The 20114-nt window shown below is 45.4% G+C and overlaps 1 protein-coding gene across 1 annotated transcript in view; it reads left to right on the top strand.

The window, feature by feature from the left end:
- The window catches only part of LOC118090550 (unconventional myosin-X), a 78645-nt gene that overhangs the window by 35372 nt on the left and 23159 nt on the right, over positions 1-20114 (top strand). The window contains exons 12-23 of the mRNA XM_035126417.2: positions 387-533; positions 1590-1690; positions 2059-2125; positions 2762-2854; positions 4732-4800; positions 5793-5875; positions 7251-7359; positions 8039-8119; positions 8887-9011; positions 9668-9782; positions 16573-16679; positions 19542-19844. Of these exons, the coding sequence (XP_034982308.2) occupies positions 387-533; positions 1590-1690; positions 2059-2125; positions 2762-2854; positions 4732-4800; positions 5793-5875; positions 7251-7359; positions 8039-8119; positions 8887-9011; positions 9668-9782; positions 16573-16679; positions 19542-19844 (1400 nt within the window). The remainder of the gene's footprint in view (positions 1-386; positions 534-1589; positions 1691-2058; positions 2126-2761; positions 2855-4731; positions 4801-5792; positions 5876-7250; positions 7360-8038; positions 8120-8886; positions 9012-9667; positions 9783-16572; positions 16680-19541; positions 19845-20114) is intronic.

Here is a 20114-nt window from a genome sequence, read left to right as displayed (position 1 = left end):
AAAGACTATGCTAAACCCTTTTCTTCAAAACATGTCTATGTATATAGTATGTACGTCCCCCACTTGCAGTCCAGACCCAGGTTTATACCTCATTTTCTCATGGTGACAACAAGGCCTAGTTTGGCACAGATGGAGCTGGTAGGCATGCTTGATAGCAGTCATCCCATCCTTGACAAATTCAGGCACCTGAGTTTCAGCTGCAGTTTCTCTGCTGTTCTACACTTAAAATTAGTTCCCCAGGGATAATGTTCATTTGCCAGGCCTTTGCTGCCTCGATCTCCCCATAGTATCCTATGTTGCTCTCCAGCATATAGTGATGTTTGTTGTCCCCCCCCCAACTTCATTGCTTACTGACAAGCATTGTCTTCCTCCCTGTTTGCCCCTAGGCTGCTGACTCTAGAGACTCTCTCGCCATGGCCCTTTATTCACAGTGCTTCTCATGGATCATTGGCAAGATTAACTCAAAGATAAAAGGGAAGGAAAACTTTAAGTCTGTTGGAATCCTGGATATCTTCGGGTTTGAGAATTTCCAGGTTAGAAATTAAACTTTTGGGGATTGCTGCATGGACCAAAGAAAGTTCCTGTGCATGCAGAAAACAAGCTGAGCTGATTACCTGGAGGCAAGGTAGAGGCCTTCCAGGGTAATTTCAGCACATTGGAACATAAATTGCTTGATACCAAGCCAGTTGGGCAGGGGATGGTATTGTAATTGCCCCTTGAACCTCATTCTTGTAATTGGAAACAAAGGCAGTTGCCATACACCAAGTCAAAGTCACACACAAAAATTTGCTCATTTATTACTCCACCCTGTATATTGTTTGTTGAAATACACCAAGTCAGGCAACCAGGTCCATCTACCGGTACCTCAGTATTGTCTACACAGACTGGCAGCGACTTTCCAGGGCTCCAGACACAGGGCATTCCCAGTCATACCTGGAGAACCCAGGGATTGAACCTGGGACTTTCTGCATGCAAAGCATATGCTCTACCACTGAGCTACAGCCCTTCCCCAAACTTTGACAATGTCCGGTGAAAATTCCTTTGGTAAGGCATTTAGTCAAATTCTCTTGGCACGTATGTTACATGGGCATGCACTCCCTTGTGTCCTCCTCTCCTTTCATTATTACATTTATATCCCACCTTTTCTCCAAAGAGCTTAAGGTGGCACTGTATAATAATAATAATAATAATAATAATAATAATAATAATAATAATATTACTGATGGGTCTCAACCACACGACAACTTATCTATGCTACAACCCTGTGAGGTAGATTAGGTTGAGAGACTGCGACAGACCCAAGGTCACCCAGTGAGCTTCATTCACTGATCCTTTTCTTTATGTGCCTTGTTACACCTTGAATGGGCAGCCTTGTCATTTGCAGTCTCTGCAGTTTCTGTGCCACTGCATGCCCAGACTGGCAGCAGCCGGCAGGAGAGGCAATAACAAGCTGACCCTTGGCACTTCCGCTGACCCGCCATTGCTTCCCGCATGCACTTCCTCTTCCTTGCAGCCCTCAAGGGAAAAATGTTTTTCCCCCAGACCAAGAACATGGGTGCTAATATTGGTTTCTCTTGTCACACGCACAGGTGAATCGTTTTGAGCAGTTTAACATTAACTATGCAAATGAGAAGCTCCAGGAGTACTTCAACAAGCACATATTCTCCCTGGAGCAGCTTGAGTACAACAGGTAGTTAAAAGTGGCCTTTTCAGGAGGCAGTGGCTATTGCTTATTGGTAGTGGCCCCTGGCAACCAAGAGAGCCCATTGCTCTCAGATGGAGGAGGAAAAACTGCTAGCAGAAAAGCCGCTTTGGATTTCATCACTGACAATCCATGTGGGGGTCAAGGAAATCCTTGGGAAGCTTGATAAAAGCAAGAGTCATCCACTACTTTGCTGCCTGGGAGCAGTTTTACCTTCCTCTCTGCTTTTCCCCTCCCACGGATGATATTCTCCTTTTCTTGCACTTCTGTCCTGTCCAAAGCGTCTTACTGTTTCTTAACTCCTGCTCTCTGCAAATATGAGTGCCTGACTTGTGTTTCCCCTCTCTTTTTGTCAGAGAGGGGATAAGCTGGGAAGCCATTGATTGGATGGACAATGCAGAGTGCCTGGATCTTATTGAGAAGGTAGGCCTCTCTCCGGTGTGATGGGTTAGCATGAAGTCAAGAGTATGCTTCCTTTGTAGACTGGGGTTTTCTCTCTGACCTTGATCCCAAGTAGCAAGCCTTGTTTCTGTGCCTGAGTTTATAGCTGGTATTTTGCCTCTCCCCACCTTGGCTTCTGTTACTTTTATGGAAATGGACAGGCTTCATTCAGAAGTTGGAAGCGTTCATTGTGAAGAAAAAGAAGAAGAGTGTAAGGAAAAAGAAGAGTGTAAGGAAAAAGAAGGGGGGAGGTATGAGTGGAAATCATGGCTAGCTCAATGTGTGTGTGTGTGTGTGTGTGTGTGTGTGTATTTGCTGTCCTTACGTACATACAATTTTTACACCTCCAACCTTACTTTAGGCTGAGCAACATAACATTACATTAAATGATCACTAGTTACCTGGGTTATTAGTTCCTCATTTTCATTTTTAACGTCATTTCTTTGCTCATTCCCCTTTACAACTGCATATCTACAACTGTTTTCTAAAATACCCTGCCCTCCGCACCCCCACATCCCAGTTAGATGTCTTGCTTCCCTCTCCACCTTACATCCCACCTTGTCACCAGCGGCCATAGTCTGTTGGCTGACTACAAGTCTCTTTCTTTTTTGGCTACAGAAACTTGGTTTGCTGGCCCTGGTTAATGAAGAGAGTAGATTCCCCAAAGGCACAGACAGTACCCTTTTGGAAAAGCTGCACAACCAGCATGGGGTAAGTGAAGATGCATGTATACACAGCATTTGCATGCATTTATCTATGCATTTCTAAAATGTATATCGTAGGCTTAATAATAATAATAATATCAAAACCAATGTAAAATATTACAATCCCAATATAGTAAGCCTGATTTTAACTTGTGTGTATTCAGCTTTATTTATATAATAATAATCATCATCATCAATCAAGGGGCCAAAAGCAGACAGGCACCTGGGGAAAAAGACTTTGGCAATCCCTCCCACCACTGAACCCAATGTGTTTTGACTATGTGCAATCTCCAGAAAGTAACCTAAATTGCAGGATTGCTGTATTAACAAACCAGAAATTGGAAGGCAAACTAAATAAAGCCAACATCAGTTGCCTCCCAGCAACCAAAACACCTTTGTGGATAAAATGATTTTTAAGCACCCTTCTAAGAATCAGGAGTGAGTAGGCAGACCTTCTTAGACAAGGAGTTTGAAATATAAAATGCCATTGCAGAGACAATCCCAGATCTCATAGCCCCCAACAAGAGGGTGGTGAGTGGGAACAAAACAGGACCTTACCTGATGACCATGAAACAGAAAGGGGGAACATTTAGGGAGGAGGCATTCCTTCAAGGACCTGAAACACAAACCACTTAAGGTTTTAAAAGTAAAAACCATTACTTTGAACTGGACCTGGAAACAAATGCATTAGAATCTATTCTAAATTATTGCAGTGGTATTTGATCTGCTTGGTTGGCACTAGTTGGCAGCCTACCCTCTGCATTCTGGACCAGCTGCAGCTTCCAGACAGTATTGAGGGGCAGCCCTGTGTGGAATGCATATATTGCAGTGGGTGGTGGTATATAGCTTTGATTCATATATCTAACACACCAAAGGGATAGGTGGAGCAAGGTGCAGATTAAAGAGAAGAGAAACCTGTATGGAACCATAGTTTGATGCCCCTCAGGGATTTGTTCCATGTTCTTTTCTCCCCACCCCACCACCCCACATTAACAACACAGGATGTGTTCCCACAAACTACACTTTACATAATCTTGATATTTTAAATTTCCTCTCATGAACAAAGTAGGTGGTGCTCTGTTTGTTGTATGAAATGGGAACTTCTTCCACTGTGGATTTTTTAAAAGAAGGCCACAAAATGAGCAAGAGGAACACAGCCCACAAAGAACCAGTTATTGACACTTTTGGAACCTCTTTGGCTGAGCCTCTGCTTCATCCTTGGAAGGCTCCCATAGTGTCTTCTGATAGAAAAGGCAGACAAACTGTGAGGCCAAATTAACCCTCTTCAAAGCAAAGCAAACAGAATTGCATAATGTGTCTCTTAAGCAGATGACCCTAAGTCTCTTACCAAATGAATAGCTGCTAAGATTCAGCGGGTGGAGGTTTAAAATTAGGTTAACAATTCAGGGTAGAATAGCTTTCCTTGTTCAGTTTACTGGATAATGGCTAACAGACACAATCAGTACTCTGTGAAGAACATTGTATTTTAGCAGTTCTGGGAATTCCAGTAGGCAGACTGATCCTAGTGGCTTGTGACAAAGCTGGGATGCTTCAATCTGAGGCAGGGAATCTTTCAGAAGGAAAATTTCTGGCTCGTCAGAATGTCCGAGTTGTAGCACTGACAGAGATGTTTGCCAGGATAGTTCCCTTTTGGCTCCACCAAAATACTCTTTAACTGACTGTTGTGGTTACTGTGCGGCCATTTTGGGATCGACAGTTTATGAAGTGCAATAGTACTGCAGCAGAGTGTGGTCCTGGCCTTCAATCTTTGGCTTGGTTATGTGCAAAAAATTACTACCACTCATGATTTTTAAAAACAACTGCTGATGTGTTGCTTCAGGTGCTGGGGTAGTATAAACAGTGCTTCGCTCACTTCTGTTTCAGAGCAACCAGTACTATATGAAGCCTCGAGTAACAGATTTTCAGTTTGGAATCCAGCACTATGCCGGAGAGGTAAGTGCATTTTAGCCTGATAGCTGAGCAGCTGGCTGAGTTTGGAGCCTACAAGCCAGTGAGCAGTTAGGCCATAGCCGGAAGCTGACAAAAAAAGGCCTAAAGTGCAGAATTTTATTTCTGGAATGGACATGGGATTGAGCAGCAGCCTCTACCAAGTTTTAAAACTCTTTTAAGTTGCCAATTTGAGGTTTAGGCCTATCAAATATTTTTGTTGTTGAACCCTCCACAGATGAGACTTGTTTGGGACCAGAACACACATTACAGTTGCTGTGGTTTAGAACAGCCTACCAGTCTTGACCCACCAGAGTTTCCAATCTGGTCTGTGAGGCCATTTCCCCCCAAATCGCACCCCCCCCATCAGATGATAACACTGCTGAAACCAGATGATGGGCAGGAGGACAGGGTTTAATCCTGCATTAACTGCATGCCCTGTTCCCAGCAGGGAACAGGATGGCACAGCCAAGGCAGCAGGATTTAATCCCTGCTCTGGCTACTGGGTTGCTGTTGAGGGGAGGCTGAATTAAACTCTCTTGTTGAGAGGCAGTGGGCTGCAGAATTTATTTATCTTTGACACTTTCATCTACCTTTCTTCCAAGGGGCTCATGGTGGCATGTCTGACCCCCCCTTCCTTTGCATTATCATAACAACCCTTTAAAGTAGTCTAGGCTGAAAGGTATTGATTGGTCCAAGATCACCTGGTGAGATTAATGGCCGAGAGGGGATGTTTAGACTTGTGTTCCTAGTTGTTGTCCAAGGTTCTGGTGGCCACTACAGTACATTGATCCTGTAGCAAAGCAGAACAGGGCTCTACATATCGCCTCTGGGCTAGTTCCCAATATTAATCAATAAAGGGTTTGAGAGATGCATAAGGTATTTGGCAGCTTTGGGTGTGTGAGTTCAAGAGTTTTCCCTCCTTCTTAAATGCATCTGTGTTGTGCATTATCATGATGGCACATTTTAATGCTTATGTTGCAACCTGTTACCTGCAGGTCCTCTATGATGTGAGGGGCTTTCTGGAGAAAAACAGAGACACCTTTAGAGATGACATTTTAAACATGCTGAAAGACAGCAGGTAAGTAACTTTTTTCGAACGAAGCCCAAACTAGTTGGGAGCTACAGATGGGCATGTAGCAGAGTTGCAGAGCATATATCACATCTAAACACTTTGATTGGGGGCAGGGAAGCTGTTCCTTGGACATTCAATACTGTAGACAGAAGGATGGGGAGCTGATATGGAGTCCTAGCACATGCTTTGGACCATTTTGCAAGCCCCCAGAGGCAATTAATGGCTGTTGGAGCTTTAGCTCCAGTTTTCTTGATCAGTTCTTTGCCATGGGACTTCAGGTACCCAACCTTTCCATAAGATCCAGCATAATGCAGAACTTTCCAAGATTGCTCCAGTCAATTGGCAAAATTGCAAATACCCAAGTATAGACATTCTTTTACCTTGGCCAGATTTAATGTGTTGCCCTCTGCACTGTTGCTAGGTAGATATGAGGGTAAACCGTATGAGTCACGTGTTTGCCCATGTGGCTCATCAGAAGTGGAAACAAATTTGCATGTATTGCTACACTACAGTCTCTACGAGGATCTACGCTGGACCTTTATCGCCCCAGTCTTACAAAAGCTTAAAAATGAACCAGAATCCCAACGTTTGAGAGCCTTGGTAGAAGATAAGGTCCCTGAAATTACGATCAATGTTGCCAAATTCTGCGTAGCTGCTATTAGACGCAGGAAACAAGAGCTTTCCAATGTCAATACGCAGGCGAATGCGAATATTTAGTTTTATTTATGTCCTTTACAGTGTTGTCATGGCCTAATTTGTATTGAAATTGTCCTCTGTTTATCCCTGTGTTGTCCTTCTTTGATCAGTTGTATGAGTCGTTTTGGTCTGTGACCGTTTAATAAAATTTGATTTTGCTCCAGACTACTGTAGTTCATCAAAAGGAAGAATGAATGCATCACGCAGTTTCAGAAAGAGATAGGCAGCACCAGCCTGTTCGTTTCTGGCTTTGGAATTTGGCAGTACAGCATGATTGCATCTTGCATGCAGTTAACTTGCGTGATTTCAGCTTTACATGGTTGAAAGCCAGCCAGTTGAAATCTCACAAGCTAATTGCACATAAGGCAGAGAGCTCAAAAGCTCCTTTTGTGATGGCTTTTTCTGGCGTGGAAAGAGCTTTTAAGTTCTCAGAATTGCTTACCGGACTCTGGGATGCTCTGGCACTTGGGCAGCCCTGCAAGATCTTGCGATAGCATCCCAGTCTGAGAACTTAAAAGCTCTCTGTCTTGCTTGGAAGGTAAAGATGGTCATGTGGGCCCAGTTTCAAGGTGGTGATCTGAGTATATGTGATTTTGCATATATGTAGCACCCGCAGAACATAACCCCCACGCAAGATGTGATCAAATACATGTTTTCTCTGCCTTATGCTCCTCTTTGTCTGCAGGCTGGATTTCATCTATGATCTCTTTGAAAGAGTTGCTAGCTGCAGCAGTGAAGACACACTGAAGATGGGAACTCAGAGGCGCAGGCCGACTGTCAGCTCACAGTTCAGGGTAGGAGCAGCAGGCCCAATGAAGGGGCAGGCAGACATTCACACGTAACAGCAGAAGCCCCAATAGGGTTTTTCTTGCCTGGGATGAGCTCAGCTTCCACACTGAATTGTGCTACGAACAGGGCAGACATGCATGCCACCACTGAAGTGTTGTTTAGACCTTAGGCTTGCTACTCTCTATGCTTCACACAGACTCTCTGCCTTTTCTTTAATTTTTAAAGTGCCCTGTGTACATTTATTCATCAAAACATGCATTTTCCCCAATCTCTTTTTCTTTTTCAAAAAGTCATTAGTTGGGGATTTTTTAAGGTTATAAAACAGCTCCAGGGATTGCAGGGAGCATTAACCAGTCAGTGCTGTGCATTGCCACCAGCCACTGCAAACTAGCAAAACTGCGTTCCACTGAGCCCAGCCTGGTCAGAAAGTTGTGTGTGTGATGAGAATGTGGTGATTGTGTGCCTTCACCACAGATTCTGTGCGCATGTACACAACCTTTAAGAAATGTTGGGCCACACAAAATCCACTGTTCAGAGGTTCCTGTTTTCTCATCCTATCCACAAAGTTTTTGTATGACTGGCTGGTGGTGGGGTGGGGGCAAGGGAGAGGTCAGAATCTTAATTTTCCATAAACGTGACTCCTTTTCAGTGTTCTTTTCAGTGTTCTTTTCTTCTTCTTTTTAGGACTCCCTACACTCTTTGATGGCCACGCTCAGCACTTGCAACCCACTATTCATTCGCTGCATTAAACCCAACCAGGAAAAGGTGACTTTCTAGAGCTGCTACAGACAGTTGGGCAAGGCAGGTGGAGAGCCACCAGACCTTAAATGATATCTAGGCTAGACTGGAAAATGGCATTGGTGTTTGGGGGATTTTCTACCCTTTTCTTCAAAAGATGGTGAGCTTATAACCCACCAAAGCTGCAGGCAGAAAAAAATAGGGCCTATTGTGGTAATAGGAGAATGTTTTGTGACTCTGGTCTGGCCACATACAGGGTCCTCTCCTCTTTTGACCAGAGCTAGCACAGAAAGGAGTGGAACAAAGCATGCTGATCTGAGCCAGGACTGGATCTCTTTCAGTGGATTTTTAATGCAAGGGGTGGTGCTGTGCCATATAAGTCCACGGAGTGCCTTTCCTCTTGACACAGGGTTAGGGAGCTTGTGGTACTCCCTATGTTGTTTGCCTACATCTCCCATCCACCCCAGCCAACATGATCAGTGCTCAGGAGTGATGTGTGTTGTAGTCCAGCAACATTAGGAAGGCCACAGGTTCCCTACCCCTTCCCTAACGCATTTGAAGATGCATCCTACATAGCAACAATTCTCTCAATCCTAAAGATTTTTTTTATCTACTTGATCTCTCTGTGTGTGTATTCACAAGTGTCTGCACATTCATGTAAGTGGGGCTTGTTATACAAGATTCTGAGGTTGCCCTTCACAATGCTTAGGCCAATATAATACTTTTTATACAAGGAAATCATTTCTTTTTTTGTATCCTATCCTTGGCTTGACTGCACTCCTTGCTTTGCATAGTCTCCAAATCTCTTCAATCCAGAGGTGGTGCTGAAACAACTGCGATACTCAGGCATGCTGGAGACAGTGAAGGTCCGAAGAGCTGGCTTTCCTGTACGGTGGATCTTTCAAGATTTCCTCCTCAGGTAAATGTGGCAGTGCAACCAAGAGGGTGGAATTTTGCTGCCAAATGTGGCCTTCAGTGCTTTGGGACTGCGTGTGTGTTTGGGTGGGTGTGAAATAAATGACTGGATGTGGATGTTTTGCTTGTGGATAAGAGGAAAGCTAGGAGACCTGCTTTTGAGCAAAAAGCGCAAGGTGAGTCTGGGCAGGTTGTCTCTTTGTCTCATATAAAATTTGACAATGATTGCAGGCTACTGCTTTTGTTTTTGTTGTCTGAACAAAGAGACTTGCACGTCCATAACCATTTGAGATGGCTGATTGGAAGGGAAAGGACAAAAAATAAACATTTCCCAAGTGAAGTATATTTCACTTGTTAAGCTGCAGTTCAGGACCTGGGTTAAACTACATTTTCTAAGTTTTAATGTTTGGGGCGTTTGATTACTCTTAAGAGTTATTGCACTTCTGTAGTTGGATGCCAGTTGCTTGTGCTTTCAGACTGGCTGGAAAAGACAGTGAAGAGCAGCCAGTTACCAGCTGTTAAGAGCTTCTAACCTGTCAGCACTCAGAAGCAAAAGGAGAGAGTGGAATAGCCCCTCACAGGGGCAGGAAGCTTTGCTGAGGGAAAGAAATTGCTTTGTACCTTAACTCCTGGTCAAGAGCTTTTATTTGGTTCTCTCAGGTACAAGATGCTCTTGAAGAACTGGGGGAATCCTGACGGTGCAAAAGCCACTTGTGCCTCCTTTCTGCAGACATATGACAGCACCCAGAGAGAATGGAAGCTGGGGAAAACCAAGGTATGCCCTTTGTGTGCAAAAGAGCACGTGGAGCAACGCTCTGTGCTAAGGAATCTTTCCAGAGGTAGGCTGGGTACAAGATTGATGTGGCTACTAGAAGCTTCTGTGCCCACCTCTGCATAGATCATTGACCTCTGCTGCACTATGACTAGGCTTACTGAAACACACCCACCCCATCCTACTCCCAGCAACTCCATTCAGAAGTATAGTACACCCTCATTGCTAAGCCACAGGCTGTATCTTCTCAGGAGGTTCCTGTGTCACTGCTTCGGCATTTTGACACTGAAAAGAGAACACAAGAAAATGTCTCAGAAGATGCTGTGAAAATGTTACCTGTTTTTTGGGGGGGAGGGGGGAATCTGTGTTGATACGCCACTCCTTTATTCTTGCATACTGTATCTTCCTACGATCTCTGCAGCCCTCTCCTTCCACCCCATCCTGCATTGCAAATGAGGAAGGGACTCATGGGTTGGATGTAGACACAGTTGAACTGAGTGGGGTCAGGTGTGCATCAAACACCCCCCCCCAAAGGTCCATGCTGATTTGTTCTCCCAAGATTGGAAGAAGAGTTTGCGGTGCATGCTGTGTGCCATTGGGAATGATGGAATCCCCAGTGAGGCCTGGGCTATAAAATCTTGGTGGAAGCATGCATGCTTTGCATTTAAAAGGTCCCAGCTCCATAGAATTGGAAGGGATCTGAACCCCCAGTTTAATATATGGCACCTGCAGTTAAAAGAATATACAGATAAAGGAATTGGGGAAAGACCCTTCCTTGAGACCTTGAGGAGCTGGTGCCACAGCACAGTGCTGGAGTGGATGTTTCTAGGATCTGGTTCAGTACAAAGCGGCTCCTTGTGTGTGCTGGCCTCATGCCAGCGTTTCTTAAGCAACAAGGCAGATATTAGTGTTGCAGTCATCTGGGGTACAGATGGGCGCGGGGTAGCTTCTGATGCATAACTAGGCTGCAAATATGTGCTTATGCAAACCCAGCTGAATGAAACAGAAGTGGCTTGGGGGTTTGTTTTTGTTTTGTTCTTAAAAGAAAAGGGACCCACGATTCCTCCACCCCGGCCCCTTTCCAAATGTCCAAATCAACAGACTGTAATTACAGGCCTGATGTAATTTCATTGCTAGGCACGCAGCCAACAAGGAACTTTGACAATGAGCATGCCTCTATAGCAATGTGTAGAAGATAATGGATATTAACATCACTATAGTGTATATCAAATGGGTAAAATAGAAATTTGGGTGATACATTTGGAGTGATTGTAATTCTGCATACTGAGCAAACATGGAATTTGGCATTGGGTGTGTCACGTTTAGAATCTAGTCCAGGATGTCAAATCTGTTACTTATTTATTTAAAAGCAAGTTTTTAGCACTTAAGGCTGGACAGATAGACTCTAAAGCAAATGAGTGGTGCTTGATGAATTCCCATGTTTGTTGCCATCTGCCACAATAAATTGGGATTGAATGGAAACAAATACAGTACATCCTGTTTGCAAATTCTCAGTAGTGGTGCTTCTCTGTGTGCTTCTCTGCTTCCATAATGCAGGAGAACAAGAACAGTGTCTATGTAGATTTGGAGAAGGGACCTATTAAATATATTTTATTTAGAAAATATATAGAAAACCAAACACTACCCAAGTGATGTACAAATAAAATTGAAGATTAAACACAGCAGAAATCCACAAAAAAACATGTAAAAACATAATTAAAAACAAATACATATATGTATAAAAAGTATGTAAAACCATAATAATTAGAAATAAAGATAAAAGCAATAAAACTTTTAAAACAGATATACAAGTGACTAAATTACATATCTGGGTAGGCTTCCTGAAATAAAAAAAAGTTTCCAGCAAGCATCTAAAGCAATGCAGTAAGAGGGCCCCCTGCCATTAAGGTGCAACCACCAGCATTGCTGTCTCTTCTTCACCCAAGGGGTCTGCACCAGATTTGCTTTGTGTCTTTGTTAGGAATAAATTAGATGTTCTGAGTTAATAACGCCGCTAGGGAGCACAGTTGCTTGGGACAGCAATTCAAGTAGTAGTCCGGCAGGTCACAAATGTGCCTTCCTTAAAAGGCACGTGGGGGGGGGGATATGGGGAGCCATAGACTCTTACTGATTAGGCAAGGGCAACCAGTCACAATTGCCAGCTGCATTTAGAGCCCCTGCATTTAGAGCATGCCAAATTCAGGGTGAAGTAACTGGTCCCAGCCAGGACGTTTTAGGCTGCTGTGTGATTCTTTTCTGCAGCTTATCTTTCATGTGTCATTGGCTTACCATTTCCCAGTGACAGGATGTACAGTCTATGCATTGTATTAATGTTCTGCAGCTTGTGCTGCCTTAAACGAAACTGGGGAGGGAGGAAAGCTCAGGCATCAGTCCTCGAGCAAGGCAGACCAAAGGCGGCTTGCCACTAGCAAGAGAGGAGAAAGGAAACTGCTGTCTCTCTGCATACCAAGCACTTGGAGTTAATAAATCAACCTTGGAGCCATTAAAGAGAACAGGCTCTAAGTGACTGGTGCAGCAGACAACTGACCTTTGACCCCACCAAGAACAATAGAACTTTCCCTCTCTCCTCACTCTGAGTTGCTGGTCCATCTGAGAAGGGACCGGCTGCCTCACTGCCCTTTGCTTGGTGTTCAGGGCCACTTGGGGCAGTGCTCGAGCTCTTTGAAGTCTTCGCTTCTCAGGATGAGCAGGGAAGAAGGGCAACAGGGTGGGTTGAAGAGGTTCTGCCAGATGGGATTGATTTCAGAGGCAGAAGATAAGGGAGGATGGCCACCTTTATGAAAGACATTGGAGGAGCGAGGAAAGAGTCACATCCCTGATAAGTGGAAAGGCAGCTAATGAATCATGCTAAAGCAGATGAGAATTGTTGGGGGACACAGACCACTTTTAAAAATTACTGTGAGCCACAAGTTGGAAATGACAAGGAAGGAGAGAAACCATTGGAAGTAGGAGGTAGGTCAAATTTAAGCTACAAATTTTTCTGGTATCCAAATAAAATGGTGGATTTTTTTGTTTTTTGTTTACCTTTGTTATTAAGGTAAAGGTTATTAACACCCATCTACTGCAATTATTGCTGATGACACCACCATAATGGGTTTAATTACAGGCGGAGACGAATCTGCGTACAGGAGAGAGGTTCAAAAGATATCCACATGGTGCTCAGAGAACAATCTGCACCTAAACATTGGCAAGACAAAGGAGATGGTGTTGGACTTTTGGAGGAAGAGAGGGGAGCTAGCCCCGTTGTATATCAGGGAGGGCTGTGTGGAGAGAGTCTCTTCCTTTAAATAGCTGGGAATCCATCTTAGTGAAGACCTAACTTGGAAGGTCAATACAGCCCAGGTGGTTAGGAAGGCCCAACAGAGACTTCATTTCCTTAGGGTCTTGCGAAAGAACAAGGTTGGGCAGCAACTGATTATTTCCTTCTATCGGTCCACAATAGAAAGTGTTCTCTCATACTGCATTACAGTGTGGTATGCTGGTTTGACAGCCATGGACAGAGAGTCCCTATGGAGGGTGGTGAAGAAAGCCCACGATATCGTGGGCTGTCCCCTGAGTCCGCTAGATGTTATCGCGGGAGACCTGTGCCTCAGAAGAGCGAGGAACATTCTCAGGGATGACTCACACCCTGGCCAGCACCTTTTTAATCTCCTGTCCTCAGGCAATGCCGCACCAACAGGTTAAAGAACAGTTTCTACCCATGGGCCGTGAGGCTGCTGAACCCGCGTCCTTTAGGTACATACCTTTTAAAAAATAAATGTGGAAGTGGTAGGAGGAATCTGTACTTATGTAGGAGCACCACAAAGGTGTTAAAGAATGATAAATTTTCTAGCCTTCATCTAGAATGCTGTAATATGGTATTCTTGCACCAAGAACAGAGCTGCCTTATTTCAGTGGCCTTGTCTCTGAACTGTTCTTTTAACAGTGGCCTCACCCACAAATTAAGCTGGTGATGATGATGATGATAATAATATTTATTTATTTATTTATTTATACCCTGCCCATATGGCTGGGTTTCCCCTGCCACTCTTGGTGGCTTCCAATGGAATATTAAAAACACGATAAAACATCAAACATTAAAAACTTCCCTAAACAGGGCTGCCTTCAGATGTCTTCTAAAAGTCAGCTTTTCCTGGCGAAGTGGTGTCTCAATCTGCTGTTACATGCGCAGGAGCAGAGTGAGCAAAAACACAGGCAATCCTAGCGTTAGGCAGAGCAGACTTTCCAGTTCTGGTCACTTACAACTCTTGCTCTATAGTGGTGCAGCATCTGTAGCTATTGCTGGCAATTAGGAATGTGGGAAGTTGTGTTTCTATTGAGTCAAGCACCTTGGTCCACCTAGTTTAGTACTGTTCACATTGACCTACAGTGACTCCTCCAGTGTTTTCCAGTCCTGTCTGGAGATGCCAGGGACTGGATCTGGAACCTTCTTGCATGCAAAGCATGCGTCCCACCACAGAGCCACAGCTCTCCTTTTCCTTTGCTGCCTAGAAAACAAATAGGTCTTAAAAGAGTCATGAGTTTGCCTTGTGAGCCCAGTCCCTTTGTGCTTGTCAAGAGGCTCTGCCTCTGCGTTGAAGCATAGGGCCCCTCTTTGTCTCTGGAGGTGAGGCCGAGGTTGAGGGTTAGCGACATGTCCCTGCCCAATGAGCCTCTTTGGCCTGTTCTGCTCCTCCAGGGTGTTGCTGATGGCTTTATGAGCAACCTGGGCAGGCAAGGCTTGAGGAGTCCCTGCACCCACACGTGAGTGTGGATGTGGGCTTGCACATGTGCTGGGCAGGATGGGGGAAAGGAGTGGGAAGTGCTTCCTGTGCAGTATATTTCAAGGGGGGGATTTCTATACTCAGCAATTGTTTGGTGGAGGAAGGAAAAGGGCTAGTATAAGGAATTGTAGAGCACAGGAAAGGAAGGGGAAGGCAGGATGGTCTTTGTGTTTCTCATTAGGGACAGAGGGGAGCAGCTGCTGGTTGTCCACTGTGGCAGTCTGGACTTTGTCTGGATTCTTGTAGCGCAAGTTTGGGCAGGGGACAATTAGGCAGAGTAGCACTGTGCTATACTTTTTCCTTGCCAGCTTTGCCCTTCACACCAGTTCCCGCAAGCCTCCAGCTTCCTGCCTCAAGCTAGGGAGTTCTGAAAGGCATCTGTAATCTCTTCCTTTCTTTTATTTGATTTCTGCAAATGCTGCTCTACCAATTTGGAGTGAGGCCATGTGTCCAACACTTGGGGCTTTATAAGTGTGCATGTCTGCACAGGTTGCGTTCAGATGGTCTTCCCTGCCCGCCCACCTCCTTGTGGGCTGCTCATTCACATCCCGTAAGCCATGCAGCACCCTAATGTTGATGATCCCCTTGCCCTCCATATAGCTTTCTCTGCAAATATTCATGTGATCAAGAACTTTTTGTACTCCTGCTTTAGAACTTCAATGCAGAAAGGAGACTTTATTGCATTTGGCAGCCTAAGCCTTTGGTTGCATTGCCTTCACCTCATGCAAGTGTGGGAGGCTAGCCATGAATGCAGGTGATGAAAACAGATTTTCTTGGGGATGTTAATGCAATCTTCAACTACTCAAGTCCTCCAGAAGAATGCCACATTCAAAATACCAAAGGCATTTGCTACGCCAGGGATTGCTACATAATCCAGGGATTGTGCCCCAGAGTCTTTGCAGTGTTACAATGCATCCTCGGAGTCACCTTTTGGATTGTGTGTCACTTTATTGGAGTGCCAATGTTTTTGGTCCACCGACAGCCACACAGGTGGACCAGGCCTGACCCTTCCATCCTTCTGGAACCTCCCAGACAGGAATGAGTAGCAGACCAGGCCCATGGATGTTTTTCAGACCCCGCCATTGGAATTCCAAGACCTCATCATGGGGCCGCTGAAATATCTAATGGGATTGATGCAATTTCCCTGACCCATGTGCTGTCATGCACCACCCACCAGAGCCGCAAGTGTAGCCTGTTCTGAAAGCAGGCTTCATGCCCCCTGGTTTCAGGAATAGCACCCAGGTGTGTCTTTTTTATATATAAAAAAAGCAAAAGCAGAATGATCACTTGTTCTTGTGTGCATTCAGGGTGAGCCACACCTCTTGGGAAGGGTTTGATTGCAGAGAAGGCAATGAAAGTGAGAAGGAATCTTCCTGCTTGGAGACAGGCTGGCACTGAGGCAGTGATGCAAAGAAGCAGCCAGAGGGAAAATATGTGTGGATTATCTGCAGTGCAGGAAATGATATTTGGAAAGATTCTTCCTCTCCCCTCCCCCCGTCCCCCCCAGCTTCTTTTCTTGGAATGTGTGTCTTGTCATAGTTTGGCCAGTTTTTCTTCGACATTTTGCATGCAGCACCTGGAATGTTGACACACATACCAAGAGCCTCATTAGCAGGACTCGAGCAGCAGGCCCAGATAACCTTAAAAGATGTCGCTGAGCCAAAGAAAGGGTTAATAGTTAAAAGCAGTGCAGCCTCCTCCCCCCTTTTTCTCTCCCCCTTAATCCTTGAGCCTGCAGTGTGGAAGAGGGAGAGAGAGAGTGCGGGGGCTGGGCTGAGTTTGGCTCCTCTCCCTGCACAACTTTCTCCCTTGTCCATCAGCGACAGCACCCAAAGGGGAAGGGCTGGCAGAGCAGGGACTGGCTCTGGCGCAGGAGCATAAAAGGAGCCCTGTGTGCCTTGTTACGGCAGGCAGGCAGGCAGGCAGGCAGGCATGGGACCTGCTGGTGCTGCCTGGGACTTGCTGTTTCCTCTCTTTGTGTTTGATGAAACTCCTCCCCGGGGTACCAGGTTTTCCTGAAGGAGGCTCTGGAGCAAAAACTGGAGAAGACCCGGGAAGAGGAGCTGAAGAAGGTGGCAACCATCATCCGAGCCCACGTCCTGGGCTACATGGCAAGGTCAGTGCTTGAATCGCCTCCTTTGCCCAGCTGCTGGAATGCTCCTTGCTGCCAGGTCTCTCTCCTTTCCAGCTTGCTGCTTCTGGCTGGGCTTCCACTGATTTCCCCCCTTCTCTGCTCCCTCTTGAAATCCCCATGCATTTCCAATGCAGGCCACTGACTGCCAAGTTGCTTACTTGCCCTGGTCTCTGTCCCCTGCCTCTTTCCTGTTGCATCTGTAATCCTATGAAGCTGTCCTGCAGAGAAACTCCCCAGCTCTCTTGCTCTGCACTGTAGACCCTCAGCCCAATCTCTGCCTTTATTTGCCAGACCCAGGCCAGTCTTCCTCACTTATAGCCCCCCTCCAGATTCTGCTTCCCTGGTAGGCTCTTCTGGGTGCAGAGAAGAGAGTGGGGGTAGCTGTAAGCTGGCTGGCTCTGCATCCCCACCATCTATCTGTCTGCCTTTTCATCTTGCTGTTAATTGTTGTATGTTCAGTGGAGCAGGCCTCTATCTTGTCTTGTTCTGGCAAATTGCTTTGTGTGCCCATTCGGACGGTCACCTGTGCTCCGCAAGGACACTGGTGTTGCTTTGAGGAATTATTGCCTGGGCTGCCTGTATTCCAGGATCTTGCCATTAACAGCACAAGGGTTGCTACTAGACAAGGAATTCAGCACCCTGGGAATTCAGCTTCATTTTTTAAAAAAAGTTTCTAGCCTTTAAGGTTGCAAAGAGGCCTGAAAATGTGTGAGCAGCCCCTGGTGACATTTCAAACGCCATTGGCTAGGAAAGTGGAGGATGGGAGCTGAGCTGAACTGCTAGGAGGCCCGGGGTGTGTGTGTCTCCATGTGCTTTTTTCTCTTTCCTGTAGCTATCTGAATAAGACTAAATATTATGCAAATTTATATAACTAAATATGCAAATAAAACTACCATCTACCTTTCCTTAAAAAAATAAAAATGGAAAGTTCACAAAGCCCTTGGTTTAGTTTAGATTTGGGCCTAGCAAACTAGAATGTTGATTGGTGAACAGAATAATGGCAATCTAACTAGCCCCCCCCCCGGCCCGGTACTATCCAAGGGGGAGGCAGGCTGCGTTGTTCAGGCAAGGAAGTCAAAGCTGCATCTGCTGTCTACAGCAAGACTTGGCTGGACTCCAGCTGCAAACATGGATTTCCCAGGCTGTGAAAACCATCTGCATTTTGAGGGTATAATCATGAGCTAGGCCCAGGTCCAGGCCATTGCATATGAACTGGGATATTGTTGTTAATGCCCTTGTTGCCACTGCCAGTGCTGCTATCACCAGAATTCTGCACCAAAATAACCCTCTGGAATTCTGCAAACTTAAGAACCTTTGCGTACAGATTGTTTTATTTTGCACAACCTATTCTGCTTCTGTTATTCTGGGGAGCAGCATGAGCAGGGAGGCTCCTTCCACTTTACATTCCTTTGCATGCAATTGTCCCCTTCCATTCCCCACTCTATATCCATTTGATGGCAGACTGGATGAGTCTCCTGGTGTGTCTTGTTAGAACCTGAGGTTTTGCCGGGGTTTGCACACAGACTATGAATCTTATCAACTTTAAGCATGTGAGAAACTTGTTTGTTTGGGTATTTAAAAAAATAAGTTTTAATTTAAGCTTTGATTCTCAGGATGCTGAACTCAGTGTCAATATACATTTCAATTCTTGTGCAATGCAGCCACAGGCTTGCAGAGCACACACATTCCCTGTTCTTTAGCAGGATATACCTCATAGTGCCACATGGAGTGTTAAACAGTAGCAACTGCCTGACTCTTGTAAGTATATTTCCTAGATAATGCTTCTATTCCACAGAAATAATCTACTACCGTGTTTCTCCGAAAATAAGCCATACCCCGAAAATAAGCCATAGTGATAGGCAGTTTAACCTTGCAGGTTAAACTGTACCATACTTAATTAAAAAAAATAAGACATCCCCTGAAAATAAGCCACCGCGGGGTTTTTTTTGAGGAAAAATAAATATAAGACGGTGTCTTATTTTTGGAAAAAACACTGTAGTTCTTCATATTGGTCCTCAAAAAGAAAAAGAAAAGCATATAATCCATATTGGATTCATGTGGACAGGCCTTAATTGCACTAATAAAAGAACCAGACCCTCAATTCAGGTGAGGAATGTTAGGACCTAGAATTTTAGTTTTTTCCCCCAACACCTGCAGTTTAGCTACAGAGAAGGGAGATTCTGAACATGTAAAGAGTGCCCAGTCTCATTACTAAATAAAAGCCATTCCCCAACTCTAACACACACACACACACACACACACACACACTCCTCTCTCTCTCTCTCTCTCTCTCTCTCTCTCTCTCTCTCTCTCTCTCTCTCTCTTAGCTTCCATATGTGGGGTGGGTGGGTGTAAAAACTACCCATTCCTCTGTTTTAGGAGAGCATTGCATGTCTATGTGGGAGCATCTGGAAAAAAGACTGATATGCTGGAAGGCGGCCATGATATGAACCATCCCTTTATTGTTTGGAGGGATGGGGGAATCTGCCATTTTGCCTTGGGTAGGGAGGTTCCTTGCCATTGGGTAGACACCACTCAAAGTGCTTAGCAAAGCAGAGCTGGTGTAGAAACAGGAAATGAGTGGCCCCAAGTGGGAGATGCCTAAAGCATTCTCCAGAAACCAGGTGGGTGACAGATGGAGGAGAAAGGAAAGCATGGAAGGAGTGGCTTCCTGGGGAAATGTTTTTTGGAGAAAGCGGCTATGGTCATGCTGATTCATTGAATCTGGCATCTTGGTACCTCTGTGTCAGATGGTTTCTGAGGCAGATGCTGAGGAGAACCTAGTGAGCAATGGTCGTTGATTGACAGTAACCCCTAACCCCCACCTTGCTTTTGTTGACTCAGGAAGAGGTATCAAAGGGTGCTAGCCAGTGTCGTGACTATCCAAAAGAACTACCGTGCTCACTTCTGGAAGAAGTCCCTCCTGCGCCTGAAGACCTCTGCCATTGTCCTGCAGAAGCACTGGCGTGGGCAGCTGGCTCGCAGCCTCTACCGGCACCTGCTAGAGGAGGAACAGCAGCGGAAACAGGAAGCTGAGGAGCAGAGGCGTCGAGAGGAAGAGCGGATTAGAAAGGAGGAAGAGGAAAGACAATGGCAAGAAGAGAGGGAGCGTAGGAGGAAGCAGGAGGAGGAAGAGGAGAAGAAAAGGTACAAGGCAGTCTTGGTTCGTCTCCCTGGCCCAGCTTTCACAAAACTGCAACTGAAGAGGCAGACCTGTGCCCGGACTGTACCACTTCAGACTGCAGGAGTGAGAGGGACGTACATGATTTAATGTTCCTCCATTTAAGGATTCCCTGCATATAGAAAATCAGGTGTCGGGGATAACGATTTTGGCTTAACTACCTCTGGTGTTTTAGTTTTCTGTGTGGAGGACTGTGGGGTGTTTTTCACCCCTCTTGCCATTTGATCAACCCCCTG

The sequence above is a fragment of the Zootoca vivipara genome, chromosome 1, assembly GCF_963506605.1.
Source record: "Zootoca vivipara chromosome 1, rZooViv1.1, whole genome shotgun sequence".
NCBI classification, from domain to species: Eukaryota; Metazoa; Chordata; class Lepidosauria; order Squamata; family Lacertidae; genus Zootoca; species Zootoca vivipara.
Note: the sequence above shows the minus strand (reverse complement) of the source record. Positions and strands in the feature narration are given on the sequence as shown.